Below are 17,706 nucleotides of genomic sequence, written 5' to 3'. Positions count from 1 at the left end.
CCCCTGTTCTCTGATATTCTTTACCATCTGCACGCATCCAGGGTTTGTAAAACATACCATAAATTTCCCTGGGACCAGCGCCAACCAAAGCATATCTATCCAATAGGTTGACAAAAGCAGCAAAGGGACCTGGATGTGAGCAGCGATGGAGTGATAACAGGGCCCATGCTGCATTTGGCAGTATGGCCCTCGCTAACGACATCCTCTGTTGGTCCTACATGTGGGGCTGATGGAGGATGTTGCTGATGACCCATTGGGGCTTGCCTAGTCAGTGACATAGTGGGTACACACTAGACCAGGGCTGGGCAACACCGGCCCTCCAGATGTTGATGAACTACACATCCCAGGATGCTTTGCATTAGTTTTGCTATGTGGCCATGCTGAAACTGATGCAAGGCATGCTGGGATGTGTAGTTCATCAACATCTGGAGGGCCGGTGTTGCCCAGCCCTGCACTAGACGATGTGCCAAATATTTTGGTTCAAACCATCAGAAATTAATGTTTTATGTATAATGCACAAAGAAAAACATCTTTGTTTGCTTCATTAGAATTTGACCCTGATCCTGCAGTTCAAAACGAGTTGAATAGCAGGATCTCCATTTAAGAATGACTTATAACTGTGATGTTAGTGTATTAGAATGCTTTCTATTTGTAGACACTCCCTTACTAATATGTGTAAGCATGAATCTTCGGTGATGGTCCCTAGGACAAGGGGAATGCTGGAAAGTGGGTGATCCTGAGGCAGTGTTTCTTGAGTTGGATGGAATAAAACAGCACAGCAGTGAACTCACATGTCTTTTTGTCCTTATGACTGGATTTACAAACATATGAACAAAACAATAACCACTTTTACACACTTATCTGGTTCCAAAACAGGTTATAACCAGATCTGTTTCTTTCATTGAGTTTACTGGGCATTTACCCAGTAGCCCCAGAATTCCAAGGGCACATGGCTGGTAACCCCCACTCCCACCTTCTGGACTGCAACTTTTGTGATGATGAAATAGGGACCCGTGCGAGCGCCCGAAAAGGGGGCCGGGCGTATGCAAATAAGGGTGCGGCTTATGCTAATGAACCATATCCTCATTTTCATACGAGAATAGATGCTGTGCGCGTGCGCACAGCGTCTATTCTATTAGATTGGGGGGTCTCCCAACTGCCACCTTCCGCAGCGGGACAATGTCTGCCGCGGGTGGGACAGCGGGACAGGACCCGAAAATCGGGACTGTCCCGCTGTAATCGTGACAGTTGGGAGGTATGCAATGCAATGCAATGCAATGCAATGCCTTTAGTAGTAAACCTGCTGTTTAGAAAGTCCATATGTGGCACTCCAGAATTGGGGTAACTTTTGCCCCCGGGTCGACATGGATGGGCAGCCTGCCCTTTTCCAAAATGGTGGCCAGGGACTCAGCACTCACCTACAGTTCCAGCCAGGAAGGGCCCGCACTGATTGGTGGTCCAGCAGGGCGCCAACAGGAGGGGGTCGTCTTAGCCTGTTACCAGGCAGAAGAAGGAGTAACAAGTGGCGGGGGACAGGAAAGGGGAGGAGCGGAGCGTGAGGAGAGTGAAGTAGCAGCGGTGACGGAGGAAGCGGTAACTCGGCGAGCAGCAGCGGGACCGCAGCACGGGGCGAGAGACGAGGGGCGCGAAGGAGAGCGCCCGCAGCATCCAGGAGGAGACCGGAGCGAGGGCGGCGACGTCTGGGTGATCCCCGCTGACCCCGCGACTCACGTCAGCAGCAGGGACGCGGCGCACTGGAGCGCGCGACCCCCGCTGACCTCCTGAACCACGCCGAGAGCCAGACGCAGCGCATAGCAGCGCGTGACCCCCACTGACCCCAGCCAACCGGAGAAGGGGGAGAGAGAGAGAAACGGCACATAGCAGCGCGTGACCCCCGCTGACCCCAGCCGACCGGGGGGGAGAGGAGAGAAACGGCGCGCAGGAGCGCATGATTCCCCCTGAAGACTCCAGCTGCAACAGAGAGGAGAGAGACCGTGACTGGCAGGAGCTGGCAACTGCAGCAGACCCTAAGGTACCCTGGTCCTACCCTCTCCCCACGGCCCTTCCAGGCCCTCCTGGACCACTGCCACCCAGCCAAAAGACTCCTATTTCCCCACACCCAGTCTTACACAGGCCTCACAGACCAGAACAGGTGGCCTAATCCCTCCCTATTGGGGAACAACTGAGGAACACCCTGCCTTTTGCCTTATTGCCTACTTCCTCCCTATTGGGGAACTTTTGAGGAATACCCTGCCTTTTTGCCTTGTTGCCTAATTCCCCCCCAAGTGATTGGGTGGTGTTCACCAGTTCACCGCCACGTTGGGGCCAGTGACTACAGGCGTGACAACTGTGCTTGTTGGCTCAGTGCCAAAATTCAGGGACGCTTTTGCCTTGGAGGACCAGTTACTTTTCCTTAGTGTCCCTCCCAAGATACGGTGCACCTAGGCCAAACAGGTACCTTATCATTAGAAGTGAGCTGCGCAGTTCAGGGACTCACAGTGTCATTTGATCTATGGACCTTTGTTATTATTTATGCTAAGTGTAAAGTGTTGCAGTTATCTAGAAAGTCATTCATAAGCCCTTTTAATGTGTGACCCTTCCTTTCTACTGTGAACAGATTGGTAGCGGTATTATTGAAGCGGAATATTGTGTGAGTTGCGGCCTACGGGTATTACAGCTGGCCCCATTGCGCACAATATTTTTATTATAGGACATCTTCTATTATCCTAGTAATATCTGTCAAATTTATTGTTCAGACTGTGTATCTGTTATTGATTACCGGTTTTATTGTCACTACACTGATTAATCATTTTGGTTATAGCGGTGACCTTGCACTTTGACGCAGTTTAAATAAAGTATTCTGATCACCGCCCTAACGTGTGCTGACCGGTTTGTGGGGTTGTCTTGAGGTACCGTCTTCCCTGGGAACCTTGTCCCTCCACCCTCCGAACTGCAGGCGAGCGAAGCCGGCAAGACACCGCAGAGCAGTGCCAGAAGAGGAGTCCGGAGTCTCAGGTACCGGTCACATACACCTACACGTGATCTGGTTATATCACACATACAAGCTGGGCAATTATGCCCAGTGTGTATGGACAGCAATGACCACTGTCATCGCTGGGGGGGAGGAGCGGCTCAGTGCATACACACTGAGTGGCTTTCCCCCTGCCCGGCAAGGTCAGCTGGGGGCGGATGGCTTTGCATAGTGCAGCGCTATGCAAAGCCATCCACAAAGCCACTCATCTGCAGGTAATACCAGAAGATGAGCAGCTTTACAGGCATCGATGCGGGGGCGCGCAGCAGCACTCACCACTCATCGCTGGGGCATACACACTGGGCGGCTTTGAGCTGAAAGTCGCTCAAACTTGCTGTTTTGAGCGGCTTTCAGCTCAAAATCGCCCAGTGTGTATTGGCCAATAGTGTTCATCTGAAAATATCTCTAAACCCAATCTTTATACCAATTGCAGATTTCTTGATTATTATTCAAGAATATCTGTCTATTCTAACATCATTTGATACAAACTGGCCAGATCTACCTTACCTTTTGCAAACAAAAAAAAAAGAATCAATAATCTTTTGATATTTTCCAAATTAACTTACCAACATAAGTAATGGTGGGGTGTACTGTTCAATAGTTCGTATAGTGCTAGAGCTCTTATACAGGATCATTTGTCATTCTCTTCTGCATAGTGCACTGATACCATTTGCTGTGCAATTCTATGTGGAATACATAATCCTGGAAACCTCTTCTCACATAGTATTGCTTATATTATTTTATAGCAAAAATTAATAGGTAGATTCCCCCCCCCCCCATAAGATTCCCAAAAAGTACAGCCTTAAGGCCCATACACACTGGGAGACATTGATCTTTAGGGCAGCTCAAAACAGCAGGTTTGAGTGGCTTTCAGCTCAAAGTCGCACAGTGTGTATGCCCCGGCAATGAGCGCTGCTGCGCGCTCCCGCATCATCGTCGGGAAAGTCGCTCGTCTGGTGGTATTACCAGCAGATGAGTACATTTGAGGACGGCTTCTCACTGACGGCGCCGGGCAGGGGGAAAGCCGCTCAGTGTGCATGCACTGCAGCGATTATATTGATCATTGATGTCCATACACGCTGGGGATAGTCGCCCAGTGTGTATGGACCTTTACACTTCTACCACCATAATTACATACATACAATAAGCAGCATACATATGATTAATTACTAACCTATAGGTCAGTGGTTCCCAATCTTTTTAAATCACAGCACCCTAGAGTATCACAATCTTGTTTCATCACACCCCTAGGCCAAAAATTCTTATTGAGAACTTTGTAAAAAAAAATATATTACATTTAGCAAATTGTGTTTAAATGTCATACTTGGGTTGAAATATGTGGTTAGGGATAGGATTTGGTTCTGTTTGTCCACATATGTTATGACTGGCAGCAACCAGCACTTACTTTTCTTATTATATTGACCATAAATCATTTAAATGATTCCTGATCACCAACCTGAGGCACCCCTGCAAGTGTTCTGAGGCTCCCCAGGGTGCCACTACACACATTTTGGTAGCCACTTCTATTGACCTGTCATGCATGTATGTAGTATAAATTTCAACATTTTTTTAGTTAGATTTCATTGGGCTATTTAACTGATGACTAATTTGTATACTATACAATCAGTGGCGGCTCTTACATTTGGAGTAGGGGCTGCCCAAATGCAGCCTCCCCCTATGCTGCCGCTGCTGCTGGTCCCTTCCGCCATTGCCCGCTGATCCCCACCATCGCCTGCTCGTTCCTGCTGCTGGTCCTGATCCCCGTCGCTGGACGAGCTCATGCACAGTAGCTTCTTCGGTACTGTGCATGCGCTGGCCCCCAGCCTCTATGGCATGGGTCTTCAAACTGTGGCCCTCCAGATGTTGTGGAACTACATGTCCCAGCATGCCCTGACAGTTTGGGCATGCTCTTATAGGAAAAAATGTGGCAATCCATGTTAGAAGTGAACATGTAGTTTCACAACATCTGGAGGGCCACAGTTTGAAGACCCATGCTCTATGGGCTGCTTTAGCAGCAGTCCATAGTAGCATATTCACAGTCCCGGGTTTGGCGCATGTGCAGTACCATCCTCAGTACTGCAAATATGCAGAACCAGTTTTTATGGGCTGCCGCAGCAAACAGCCCATAGAGGCATCGCGGAGGGATTCATACTATTACCGATTATATTTTTTCATATTGACATTTTTCTTATTGTTTAATTTATTTATTTTGCTAATTGTCAATATGTTTGATGATGTTTGGCAATTAATACAGAGTATCTAAGCACACTACAGGAATGTTGAAATCAACTATACTGTACTGAATATGATTTCTCTAAAAACTTTATTTGTATACTCTATGTATTTGCACACATGAACTATACTATATTGGACAGGTTTTGTAAACTGTTTCCCTACACCCTCCTAGCTTATCAAAAGCATTAAGCAGACTTCTGCCATATGTAGTAGTATCAGACGATAACAAGGAAAGCTGCAGATTATTTAGCTCAGTCAAAAAGCCAGGAGATCAAATTAAATTGTTTCCATCTAATCGCACAGAAGCTTCTAACATAAACTTTCAGTACTATTAATTATCATCCAGGAATACGATCTCATTCTTGTTTAGATAATATAAGTTAGATTATTCATTTATTACTTAAAAAATAACAGTAGCACATTAGTATTAAAATATAAAGGCATATAACTGTTTTAATAACATATTATTTACATACTCCTTTCTTCAGCAACTCGGTGGGTTGGAGACACACTTTCATCATAAAGACTGTCCTCCTGTGTGCTAGCACAGCAGGTTTTATTTGTGGTAGCATCCTCTAGAATGCCTTTGACAGAACTGTAGTCTGCGTGGGTCCCAAACAATTTGTCCCAATGTGTGAAGTGAGGAGCATAGTTACTCATAGGCTTCTGATGATGCACATCATGCTTTAGAGGTCCTCCATATATCCCAAATGGCATCAGACGGCACGTAGACCAGGGGAAGTCATAACCACAATGGTCTTCCACAGACACATATACATGGAACACCATAAATATCCAGGTTGTAAGAAGGTGGCACCTGAAGATTATAGGATTTAATGTGGTCCAGAATCCAACAGTCACCAGTTCCCAGCCCCCAAGGCATTGGGTGGCTAAGGAAAATGGAGCCATATATTCATGATGAATGGCATGGAATGTTTTGTATAGCCACCTGTTCCTGTGGTGAATCATATGCCAGATAAAGTACTGGAAATCAAAAAGCAGAAGGCTTCCCATTACCCCAACACCTACATCTAAAATGGTTGGAGTGTCTTCTGGCAAAGGACATGGAGGTCTCCAGTACCACTGGGCTGCAGCAGCTGGGAAAATGAAAAACATATGGTTGTACAGAGTCACTCCGAGGCAATGGAGAATCATTGATCTAGTTGGATTTCTGTCCTGTTGGATCTTGTACTTGTGAATAAAAGGCCACCTTCTACCCATGATGTTAAAGATGAAGTAAGGAATGCAGAAGATAATGTAGCATGATACTGTAAGGACTACAGGAAAGAGTGGAGATCTAAGAGCATCAGAATAATGGAGCCGCAGGTAGTCCCATAGTGGCTGCAGAAGCGGCCTGCTGTGCAGGTAGGTGTCCAAAACATGGTACAGAGAGGAGAAGACTTCCATCATCAGCACCTGCTTAGCTATAATCTTCAAGGGAAATGCTGCATTGGTTCTCCCTTTTATTATTCATTTGGATGGCGCTGAGCTGACTCCCCCTCCTATTCAGCAGCTTTCACAAGCCCAACAATTCAGACCCTTTCCAGCTCCCTGACAACACAGCCTGGCTCCAGGAGGATAATGTGACTGCTTTAAAGGGGCCACAATGAACAGCTTCTAGTTGCAGCCATTAAAACCTATGTGATATTACTTGTCAGTCTTAATACACATGCATGTAAAATAATTTATTGAATTGTCACACCAGTAATATAAGCAAATAATATGCCCATTGTCAAATGAACCTAGTTACATTCAAGTGGAGAAACACTATACTGCCTTAGTATTACATTACCACTGAATTATTTCTTTACAGAAGACAGCAGTGTTGTAACACACAGGATTTGATTCTTCTGGTGATATCATTAGCTATATATTATCATTAATGTGAGTACACATGATTCCCTAAGGACTAATTAGTAATTATACTTATTTCATGAGGTGATTATTAAAAAAGTGACACCATGTTGTAAGCACATCACATTTTGAATACCAGGTTGAGATAAATATAGGAAATAACTAGGTATGTCAGTATTCAATTGTTGAATATATGGGTTCTTTACTATAGTATGATTAGAACATTTTCAGGAGGCTTTTTAATAATATCAACACTAAATGGGACAATGAAAATGTATGAACAAGCAAAAGATTAACTTTAAGTTTAAAAAGGGTTTATGATACCGTACTACAGTTGGAGTTTGGCTTTTATTTTTGTGAAGTTAAAAAAAGTAAATACAAATATATACACATTGGCCCTTATTCAGATCTGATCGCAGTACAAGTTTGTTCTCAAAATGGGCAAAACCAGGTGCACTGCAGGTGGGGCAGATCTAACATGTGCAGAGAGAATTAAATTTAGGTGGGGTTTGTTGAAACTGAAATCTATATGGTAGTGTAAAAATAATGCAGCCAGTATTTACCCTGCACAGAAAAAAAAATAACTCACCCAAATCTAACTCTCTCTATACATGTTACATCTTCCCCACCTGCAGTGCACATGGTTTTGCCCATTTTGAGAACAAATTTGTACTGCAATCAGATCTGAATAAGGGCCATTCTTTGTTACTGAGAAAAACACATTTTGCAATTTTTTCCCCATATTTCAACTACAGGTTGAGTATCCTGTATCCAAAATGCTCGGGACCAGGAGAATTTTGGATAACGGATTATTCCGTATTTTGGAATATTTTAACATTTCAATGATGTATTTTGAAGTATCTTGCATTTATGCTGTATAAACACATCAAACACATGAAATGCACACAAATATATTTTATTTGTTCAAAAAACAAGGTTTCAAAACATGAAACACAATTTGTGTACTATCTCAGATATTGAATTTGAATGCCAAGCAATCATTGTCTTGTACATATATAGTGCCAGTTACATGTCATGTCCTCAGTAGTGCTGTTACAAATGTGCACAGTGAGTTTTAGCAAATAATTTTTTTTTTGGCACTTTCTGGAATGTATGGTTTTCAGAATAATTCGGATAACGGATATTCGGATATGGGATACTCAACCTGTAATGCCGACTCACAGATTCTACCTAGAGTGCAATAGTCACACATGTAATAAAATGGGCTAAATTAGAGATCACATAAACGAATAAGCAAAACATGCCTTTAAATACAATAGAGAACAAGTAATAAATAAAGGATGATGATGATATTATTATTACTATTATTAATAATAATAAAATGCACAGAGAGTGTGGATCTGCCAGAGAAAACTTCATAATACAATATATATGTATATAAGTTAACAGTGCCTGTATCCGGCTGCATATCGAATTGCAGTTTATGAGCACACAAGTCCTTGTGAGAGTCTTGGGTTTCCCAGTGGTCTGTGGGTTCATGTACAATCCAGTCTTCAGTTTTCCTACACTCCAAAGTTTATAGTTTTAACAGCAGTTTTTTGTCTGTTATAGAACAAGATGTTCCGAAAATTAGGTCCCAGTGTCGAAAATAAGGGGCATAGTTTATGTCCGGCTTTTGATGATGCAAGTCATGGGCCAGTGCCCCTCCATATAAGTCAAAGGGTAGGATTTGATTAAGAGACCATGGGAAATTGTAGCCTATGTGATCAGCTACTGACATCCAAATACTAAGCAAAGTACAGGTCCATGATGTTAATGGATGACACCCTAATTGAATAGGATTCATGGTACTCCAAAATCCAACAGTCATGAGTTCAAAGCCCCCAATGTACTGACTAGACAATGCAAATGGAGCAGTGTACTTGTGGTGAACAGCGTGGACTTTCTTGTACAGCCAGAGGTTTTTATGGTGCAGTATGTGCCATATAAAATATTGGAAGTCAAACAGAAGTAGACAGCCCAAGACCTCTCCAAGCAGAGTGCACACGGAAGGAGCAACCGCTGGCAATGAAACGCGTGGCATCCATAGCCAGTTCAGGAGTGCAGTAGGGAAGACGTAGATCACATTGTTGGACACACACTTCCAGATACAGAGAGCCATCATCCTTTTTGTTGGCCGCATGGTCATTTGAATTTTGTATTGGTAAAAAAATTGGCATTTCTCTCCCAGTATATCTATAACAACAAAGGGAAAACTGAAACACATATAGCCAGTAAATGCCAACAAGACTGGGAAAAATGGTCCACGCACTTGGTCACCAAACTCTGAAAGAATGTAATCCCAAATTGGCTGAAGAAAGAGATGCTGGTGGCTGGAGTTTGACGAGTTCATTCTGTTCTATGAGTTTAGGGCTCCTAATGCCCAATTTATCTGACCACTAATCCACAGAACAAGACACAGGAAATGCTCAAACCATTTTTTAGGCTCCTCTGGAACAATCTCATTATGTAAGACAAAAATATTTACTTGCAGCTTATTTCCTAAGTCGAACAGGATCAAATGCTTCTCTAAGCCGGCAGAAAAACAATGCGTTTCTCTTGATTTTAGATGGCAAAATTGTCAACTTGTTTTATTTTCGGTTTGTGGTACTGTAAATATTAAAGGAATACTAATTGTGAATTCATCTTTGGTGAAATCCTTAAATATTAATGCAGTCCCTGCAGTGCAACATGCAGTGTGCTATGAGGACCATGACCTGACAGTGATGGCAAGCTGCCTGGTTTGGACAGACCATTTTTTTCTGACACTCGAGGAGCTATAAAAGAGTGAAGGTGGGCATACACACGCAGATTTATCTTCAGATCTGGCTTGTTGGAACAAAAACATGGTTATGGATGAGAGCAAATGACAATTGACCATTTGCTTGGAAATGCTGGAAAACTGACAAACTGTCACTCATCCATAACCATGTTTTTGTTCCAACCAGACAGATCTGAAGATAAATCTGTAAGTGTATGGGCACCTTTACAGCCAGGCATGAGATGGGGGTATCAGTGTGGTAAAGCATTACAGGGATCTTTTTGGGGTGGTGGGATGTATTAAACCAGAAATGTGGTAAAAAACAAAACTGTTTTCGGTATATTTTTTACTGCATTTCCAAATGTACTAAAGCATCTGTAGACACTGTATGCACAAACTCAGTGTGAGTACACCCACGACAGTTGAAAGACACATTCCCAGTTGGGACTGGATCCCTAATATTGCAGATATTTGATACGCAGGACTGAGAAATGTTAGTCAACATTATATTTCTGTGGATATTAGCGATGTGAAAACAATTATCTGCACAGATATTACAAGTGTAAACTTGCTTTTCATTGTGCTAACAATCTGGTATAATTCATGGGGGCTGATTCTGGTTGACTCAGTAAGCTGCAAGGATCGCAGCTTAGCGAGTGCCATAGAGCCCGCCCCGCCTTTCCTACGTAAATCTGCCCCCCTCCCCCGGGCATCCGTTTCCCCTCCCAACCATGCGAGGCGATGTGTACCGAAGACACATCCCTTCGCATATGTCTGCTGCAGGAGAAATCAATCGATGGTTGCTGACCATCAAATGATTTCTCCTGGGAACGGCGCCTCCGATTTTGATTGTATGCATCGGTTTGGAAAAATCGGGTCGATCGCATCGCATGCCAACCAAATCGCATGCGATGCGATCGACCCGATTTTTACATTGGAATCAATGTAAAATGGTCCCTGAGACCCGATTTTACATCGATTTCAATGTAAAAAGCCCCAAAACCCACCATTTTAATACTAAACCCCCCTCCTGTTTCAAATGCCCCCCCCCCCCCCATTGTTAACGCCACCCCATTATTGACGCCAACCCGAAGCGTGGCGAGCGCAGCGAGCCCGCGAGGGGCGGCGGTACGCGTCCTTCGACCTTTTCATACCCCCACTATCCCCGTCGGCGTGGAGTTGATTTTATATAGTGATCCCGAAGCGTGGCGAGCGCAGCGAGCCCCAGGAGGGGACGCGGATACCTTTAAAGGTATCCGCGTCCCCTCGCGGGCTTCACAGGCTAACGCTTCGGGCTCGGTGGCTCGCTGCGCTCGCCACACTATATAAAATCTACTCCACACCGACGTGGATAGTAGGGGTATGAAAAGGACGGAGGACGCGTACCGCTGTGCCCGCCACGCTTCGGGTTGGCGTCAATAGTGGGGTGACGTTAACAATGGGGGGGGCATTAAACATAATTTTTAACCATATTCAATGTGAAATATTGGCACATTTCACATTGTCACCTATGTAAAATCGGGTTGATCGCATCGCGGCCCATTATAATGGGCCGCGACCGACTCGATCAACCCGATTTTCACTTTTAAAAAAATTAACATTGTTCCCTATGGGAAAATCGGGTTGATCGCGTCGGTCGCATCGCGGCCCCTTATTAGGGGCCGCGATGGACGCGATCAACCCGATTTTGTCTTTCACCGGCAAATTAGATGGTGATTGACACAAAATCGGGTCCATCGCGTTGATTGTATGCCTTAAGTGCCTTAAACTTAAGGCATACAATCAACGAGATGGGCGCCGTGCTAGGAAACAAGTACCGTCGGTGGAGACTGATGTTTTTTTGCATCTGCCGGGCGAAGAAGGGGTGGGTGGCTGACATCATATGACACCAGCCACCTGCACCTGGCACACATCGGCCCACCATGCCTTCCTATGGCCAATACCCGACCCTGCACACCCCACTTCCTGCGAACGGCTCAGCGACTATGCAAGTCCCCGAAGCCTTTCACAAAGAGGACCATGGGCATAAAAGACCATGCGCATGTGCAGTCCCCCAACCATTGGAACAGGGCCGAATTTGTCCGGTTCTGAAGGAATCCTTGTGTAATATGCATGCTTTCTATTAAATAGATCATTATGGGGTATATTATAATATTGTGATTATCATTTTACTATATTCATCTTTTCATGTATGTATTCATGGCCACACACAGTAAGGGCTGTGGTCACACAAATAATTAACATGACAACACACAATAGCACAATCATATACACATTATGTACCGCATGTAGTGCCCCTGATTTATATTAAATCACACAGTTGTGCCTCATATCAAAATCAGCTTTATTGGCCAGGTATACTTGCATATGCTAGGAATTAGGAGAGTCACCGAGGCCTGGGGCGGGAGTTGTGCCCTCTCTGGGCTGACTTCCACACCGCTGCCCCTGATAGTGTAACCATACCTCCTCCTCCTACACGCCATCACTGTGTTTCATTCGGAGCATAGGGTGGGTGGTAGACGGGCTCCCGCAATCTGCTCATGCTGGAGGACAGTGGCTGGGGCTTGCAGGCTGGAAATCCTTCACTGTTGCAACTGGGAGGTGCAGCCAGGTGCCGATGGCGGTCACCGCCTCTGGTGGTCAAGCCGGGGGCCATGGCAGAGCTCCTGCCTGTCCCGGCCAGGTCCTGTGCTGGGTCCTACTCCTTGACACTCCTGTCTGCCTCCTCCGTACACCTCCTCTGATGGAGGTCCCCGCCCTGGTGGTCAAGCCGGAGCTATGGCAGGAGAACCTGTTCCGGTCGGGGTGGATCGCCATGTCCTGTGCCGGGACCTCCTCTGCACACCCATTTGCCTCCTCTGTACACCTCCTTTGCCTCCCCGCCATGCTTCTCCATCACTGCGGGCCGAGGATGGGAGCTCGGAGATTGGACAAAGTGCAAACGACCATCCCTGGTCCCCATCGGAAGTACATATCATACACATAATGTCCACAGTTGTGCTGCTTCTAAACATCTGTCTCTGTCCCTCCAGCACAGGACCCGGCCGCTGGCCTGCAGGCTGGAAATCCTTCACTGTTGCGGCCGGGAGGTGCAGCCGGGTTCCGATGGGGGTCACCGCCTTTGTTGGTCCTGCTGGGGGCCGTGGCGGAGCTCCTGCCTGTCCCGGTCGTGTCCTGCGCTTGGTCCTTCTCCTTGGCACTCCAGTCTGCCTCCTTCGATGGAGGTCCCCGCCTTGGTGTTCAAGCCGGAGCCATGGCGGTGCGCCTGTCCCGGTCGAGGGTGGGTCGCCATGTCCTGTGCCGCATCCTCCTCGGCACTCCCATCTGCCTCCTCCGAACACCTCCTTTGCCTCCCCACCAGGGCGGGCGGGCGGACCGGGCAGGCAGCAGTGGTCGAGCCACCCGTTTCGCTCAGGCGAGCTACCGGTAGCTCGCGAGCGACGGGTTGGCGACCACTGCTTTAAGGTAAGGGTTCTCAAACTGTGAGTCCTGACCCCAAAGGGTCCCGTCCTACTCATTATGGGGTCGCAACTCCATGTTGCTGACATCAGGCTGATGACTTTTCTAATCTCAGTCAGTGATCCAAGGAGTCTGAAAGATCTGTTGGATTGCCTGTTATTTTAGACTCCTCACATCATTGTGTGCCCCCCCAATGCTGCCATGTATGTGCTGTCTTGTCTGCTGCCTACACATGTGACGTGATGACCTTCTGCAGTAACTTACTGGGGTCCTGTTGTTATTTTTATTGTCTGATGGGGTCCCATTGCAAAATAGATTGAGTACCCCTGCTCTAATGCAGAAATGTTTAAACAAAAATGTGTTTGGAGCATGGCAGGTCGATTTTTCTATGCTCAGAAAATATCTGCTGCACCATTTTATGGCCAGGATGTACTAACCACTTATGGTACATCCTGCCTGTTACAGTAATTACATACAGTATGTACAGTACATATGCGGGTAGTAACACAAAAGCCAACCTCCGCGAGGGGACATGGATTACTTGTCTACGGAATCTGCTGCGCTATATAAGAAACTGTAAATAAATAAAATAAATATTCACTGAGCCCGAAGCGTGGCGAGCGCAGCGAGACCCGCGAGGGTCCGTGAAGCCCACACTTTGGGATCAGTGGCTCCATAGGCGTGCGCACGGGGGGTGCCGGGGGTGCACAGGCACCTCCTAATGACCCCCTGCGCGATTGCAGCACCTCCAGTGACCGGCAGATGCAGCTTCCACCAGCACGCGATGCAACCAGTATATTTCCAATTGATGAAACCCCCCGCCCGCCCGTCGCCCATGTGACTGACACACCACTGCGGCGGGACAGTCTGTGTGATGTGCTCTCCTGCTCCAGCGGCGCTGCAGGCACACAGCACTAAGGACTAGTGGCACCCTCCTCACACCGCACCACCAACCCCGCGCCCCAGCCTCTGCGTACCGCATATATCGGAATTTTGAGCGCAGGAAACCAACCACACGTGTGGACATGGCTGTGATGCTACCCCTCGCAGGAGGCCACATACACATACACTGCGCGAGCCGGGACCATCCTGGGCTGTCACCCGGATGTCAGATGTATAAGTCGCCAGGAGCTGGGACCCACCTTCAAGTGCTTCCACTCCCCGGGTGAGTGCAGTTTAAAGTATTTGGGGTGCTATGAGGTATGTGTGTGTAGCAAATGAGCATATGCATGTAAGGGGTGTGTTTGTTATAAAGGGAGTATATATATATATATATATATGTGCTGTATATATTAATATATATTTATATACTGTATATACACTGTATATATATATATATATATATACACACTGTATATATACAGTATGTGTGTATATATATATATATATATATATATATATATATATATATATATATATATATATATATATACTGTCCCCCTCTCTCCTCTCTCTCACTCAATATCCCCTATCACTCCCCCCCTTTTCACAACCGTCCCTCTCTCTCTCCCCCCTCTCTTTTGCTCACTGTCCCCTCTCTCTCTCTCTCTCTCTCTCTCTCTCTCCCCCCCCCCCTCTATACATCTCCTTGTCATGTACCTGCTGAGCTTCTCTCCTGTAGTCACCATGTTGCAGGTAATAATAGACTTTAATTTATTATTTGGTGTTCGACTCATTCCAACGTCACTTCGCCAAGCCAGGGGCCCAGCGACAGCAGGCCTGGTAGGCTAGCCCAGGCCATCGTCACCCACCTCGCCCTGCCTGCCTGCCATCACCCGTGGAATCACAGAGGAGCCACCTCGATCCGCACAGAACACCGCGCAGCAAGACTACCACAGATTGAGTAAGTGCATGCAACCCCAGGCATCGAGCACGAAACCCATAGCAATGAGCATGAAACCCCTAGCAACGAGCATGTAGGTAAGCATCATAACATGTAATAGGCATTACGGCCTGTGGTATTATGTGTAATGGGCATTACAGTGTGTGGCATAAAGCATAATGGGCATAACGGTGTTTGGTATAACGTGTATTGGGCATTACGGTGTGTGGCATAACATGTAATGGGCATTACGGCATGTGGTATACTATGTAATGAGTGTGTGATGTGTAATAGGCATTATGGTGTATTTTTTTTCACTGTGCCTGCTGTCCCTATTTTTTTTAAAAAAGTTGTCGAGCCCTGGCATAACGTGTAATGGGCATTGTGGTATAATATGTAATGGGTGTGTAGACATTACGGTGTAAATTTTTGGCACACGCCTATGGTGCGCACTGTCCCTATTTATGCAAATATTCCTTTATCCACTACCAAAGTTGGGAGGTATGCATTAGGTGTGAGGGGCATTGCAATGTGTGGCATAATGTGTCAGGCATTACAGTGTGTTACAGCATATTGCGCAGGGACATTACGGTGTGCGGCATAGTATCAGGGGCATTGGTCAAATTTTAGTAGCTCTCCGGGAGGTTTTTTTTTTTTTTGCATTATCCATATATGTGCACCTTCTAATAAAATGTGCTGCGCACGCCTATGAGTGGCTCGCTGCGCTCACCACACTATATAAAATCAACTCCATGCCGTAGTAGATAGTGGGGGTATGAACAGGTAATAAATCGCATGCGATTTACTGGCGCCGTGAAACTACACAAGTACCTCGTGATTGGCTCAAGGCTGACGTTAGACTATTAAAAGGTGAGTAGAACATATGGGTGCAAGGTGTGTGCTGTGGGCCTCCATGGACTCAGGGCCCATGAGCACTGTACACCGTGACCCGGCCTGTACTAATTGTAGATACAACAATAGAGACTAGAATTAATGAGAAAACAACTAAGGCATCCATAGTGTATCTTTCTCCTTTCACACTGCTGCTGGCAATTAAAAAATAATTCTATCGACTTCCGGTGGGCGGACCTAACGAGTGGCCGCATTTTAGAGAGCTCTCCAGCCCCGGGCCCCAGATACCATAAAAAAGGGCGAAAATAATTAAACAGGGAGACCCAGGACCCTGAGGGCACACGCAGAGGAGACAGAGGTGGGCAAGAGGCGCAGACCCGGCTCCCCACCGAATCAAATACCCCGGAATCAGCGCCAGAGATCGGGCGCTACACAGGAGCGGGCGCCATCTTGAAAGCGTACCGCTCGCATCCCTGGACATAGGAACCGGCGACCCCCGCCCAGGTACAAAACCTACCTCCAGGCAGACACCAGCAACAGCCCCAGGTGCCTAGCGCCGTGGACGCAGGACTGCGAGAGACTCCGGCGGCGGCGAGGACCGGGGATCAGAGGATCATCAAGTCCTGGGCGCCATCTTGGAGGTGGCGGGCGGCAGCGGAGGACTCGGCGGCAGACAGAACGCAGGTAATTGACAGAGGAGTGGAGGGGCTGGAGTGCTGGCCGGAGTCCCCGATACACCCTGCGGCTCACTGCTATATAACCACAGCCTCCTGAGGCCAGCGAGCCTAAGCCAGGCATAAACGGGCGCCATCTTAGTGCCTGAAGCACATAAGAACAGCCCCTGTCACAGACACATAATAAGTTCCTGCATGAGAGAATAGGGTCTCACTACACCTGCCCTCATTGCAGTGAGAGTCACCCAGACAAGACCTGCTACACTGACCGATAACTACCACATACCCCCGGCCGCCATATTGGAGGAGGCAGGCCCTGAGAGGACAGGGTGTCAGCTAGCAAGACTCTAAGACTGCTGACCCTGAGAGAGACTTTTGGGAGACTCTTTGCTTCACATACCAATACCTCTAACACAGGGACACAGCAACAGCAAGGGGTACTTGGAACAAGGCTGCTTAACCTGGGAGCTATACCCACGTTGCCTCCTGGTGGATGGTGACAGAACTCCGCTCTGACAGCATCAAATATTGTTTATTAGCTGCCTTACCTGGACTGACACTGAGAAACTGCGCTGCTGCAGTGAATACGATACTTTTGAGAAACCGGGTGGGAAGCTAACACCGCGTCAATTTAACACCGTGACCCAACACAGACCAACCAAGCTCATAGGACGCCGCTGAATGCTCAGTCCGGCGATTGGCAAATATGTAGGAAAACCGCCCAGGGGAGGACGGAGCGGAACTGCTGCTAAAAACAGGGATACAAAAATCTCATCCACACTTGCTGCCAGCCCCTCAGCATCACCAGCTGATAAACAAACATCTCAAGTGATGAGTCCTCCAAACCGAAGATTCCTCCTCCGCAGCACGAGCCAAAGAAATAGCTGCAATACTTTCGCCCTTGCTTGGTGAAAAATTATCTGGAATAAAAGAGGCCATAGAGTCAGTGGTCTCACAACTGGGCGAATACGGCTCACGGTTTGAAGAAGCAGAGCAACGTATATCCAATGTTGAAGAT

The 17,706-nt window shown here is 46.8% G+C and overlaps 2 protein-coding genes across 2 annotated transcripts; both read right to left on the bottom strand.

Annotated features, from left to right (window-relative positions):
- Window positions 1-5,337: 5,337 nt before the first annotated feature.
- LOC146074722 (cholesterol 25-hydroxylase-like protein 1, member 2) lies at window positions 5,338-7,671 on the bottom strand. Its single transcript, XM_083183150.1, has one exon. The coding sequence runs from the start codon at window positions 6,674-6,676 to the stop codon at window positions 5,735-5,737; it is 942 nt and encodes a 313-aa protein (XP_083039276.1). The 5' UTR covers window positions 6,677-7,671; the 3' UTR covers window positions 5,338-5,734.
- A 133-nt stretch (window positions 7,672-7,804) lies between these two features.
- On the bottom strand, window positions 7,805-9,537 carry LOC146074723 (cholesterol 25-hydroxylase-like protein 1, member 1). The gene has a single exon (XM_083183151.1). It carries the CDS (start codon window positions 9,471-9,473, stop codon window positions 8,658-8,660), a length of 816 nt encoding a protein of 271 aa, XP_083039277.1. The 5' UTR covers window positions 9,474-9,537; the 3' UTR covers window positions 7,805-8,657.
- Window positions 9,538-17,706: the final 8,169 nt, after the last annotated feature.

This window comes from Crinia signifera, chromosome 4 (genome assembly GCF_055691185.1).
Source record: "Crinia signifera chromosome 4, ASM5569118v1, whole genome shotgun sequence".
NCBI lineage: Eukaryota > Metazoa > Chordata > Amphibia > Anura > Myobatrachidae > Crinia > Crinia signifera.
Note: the sequence above shows the minus strand (reverse complement) of the source record. Positions and strands in the feature narration are given on the sequence as shown.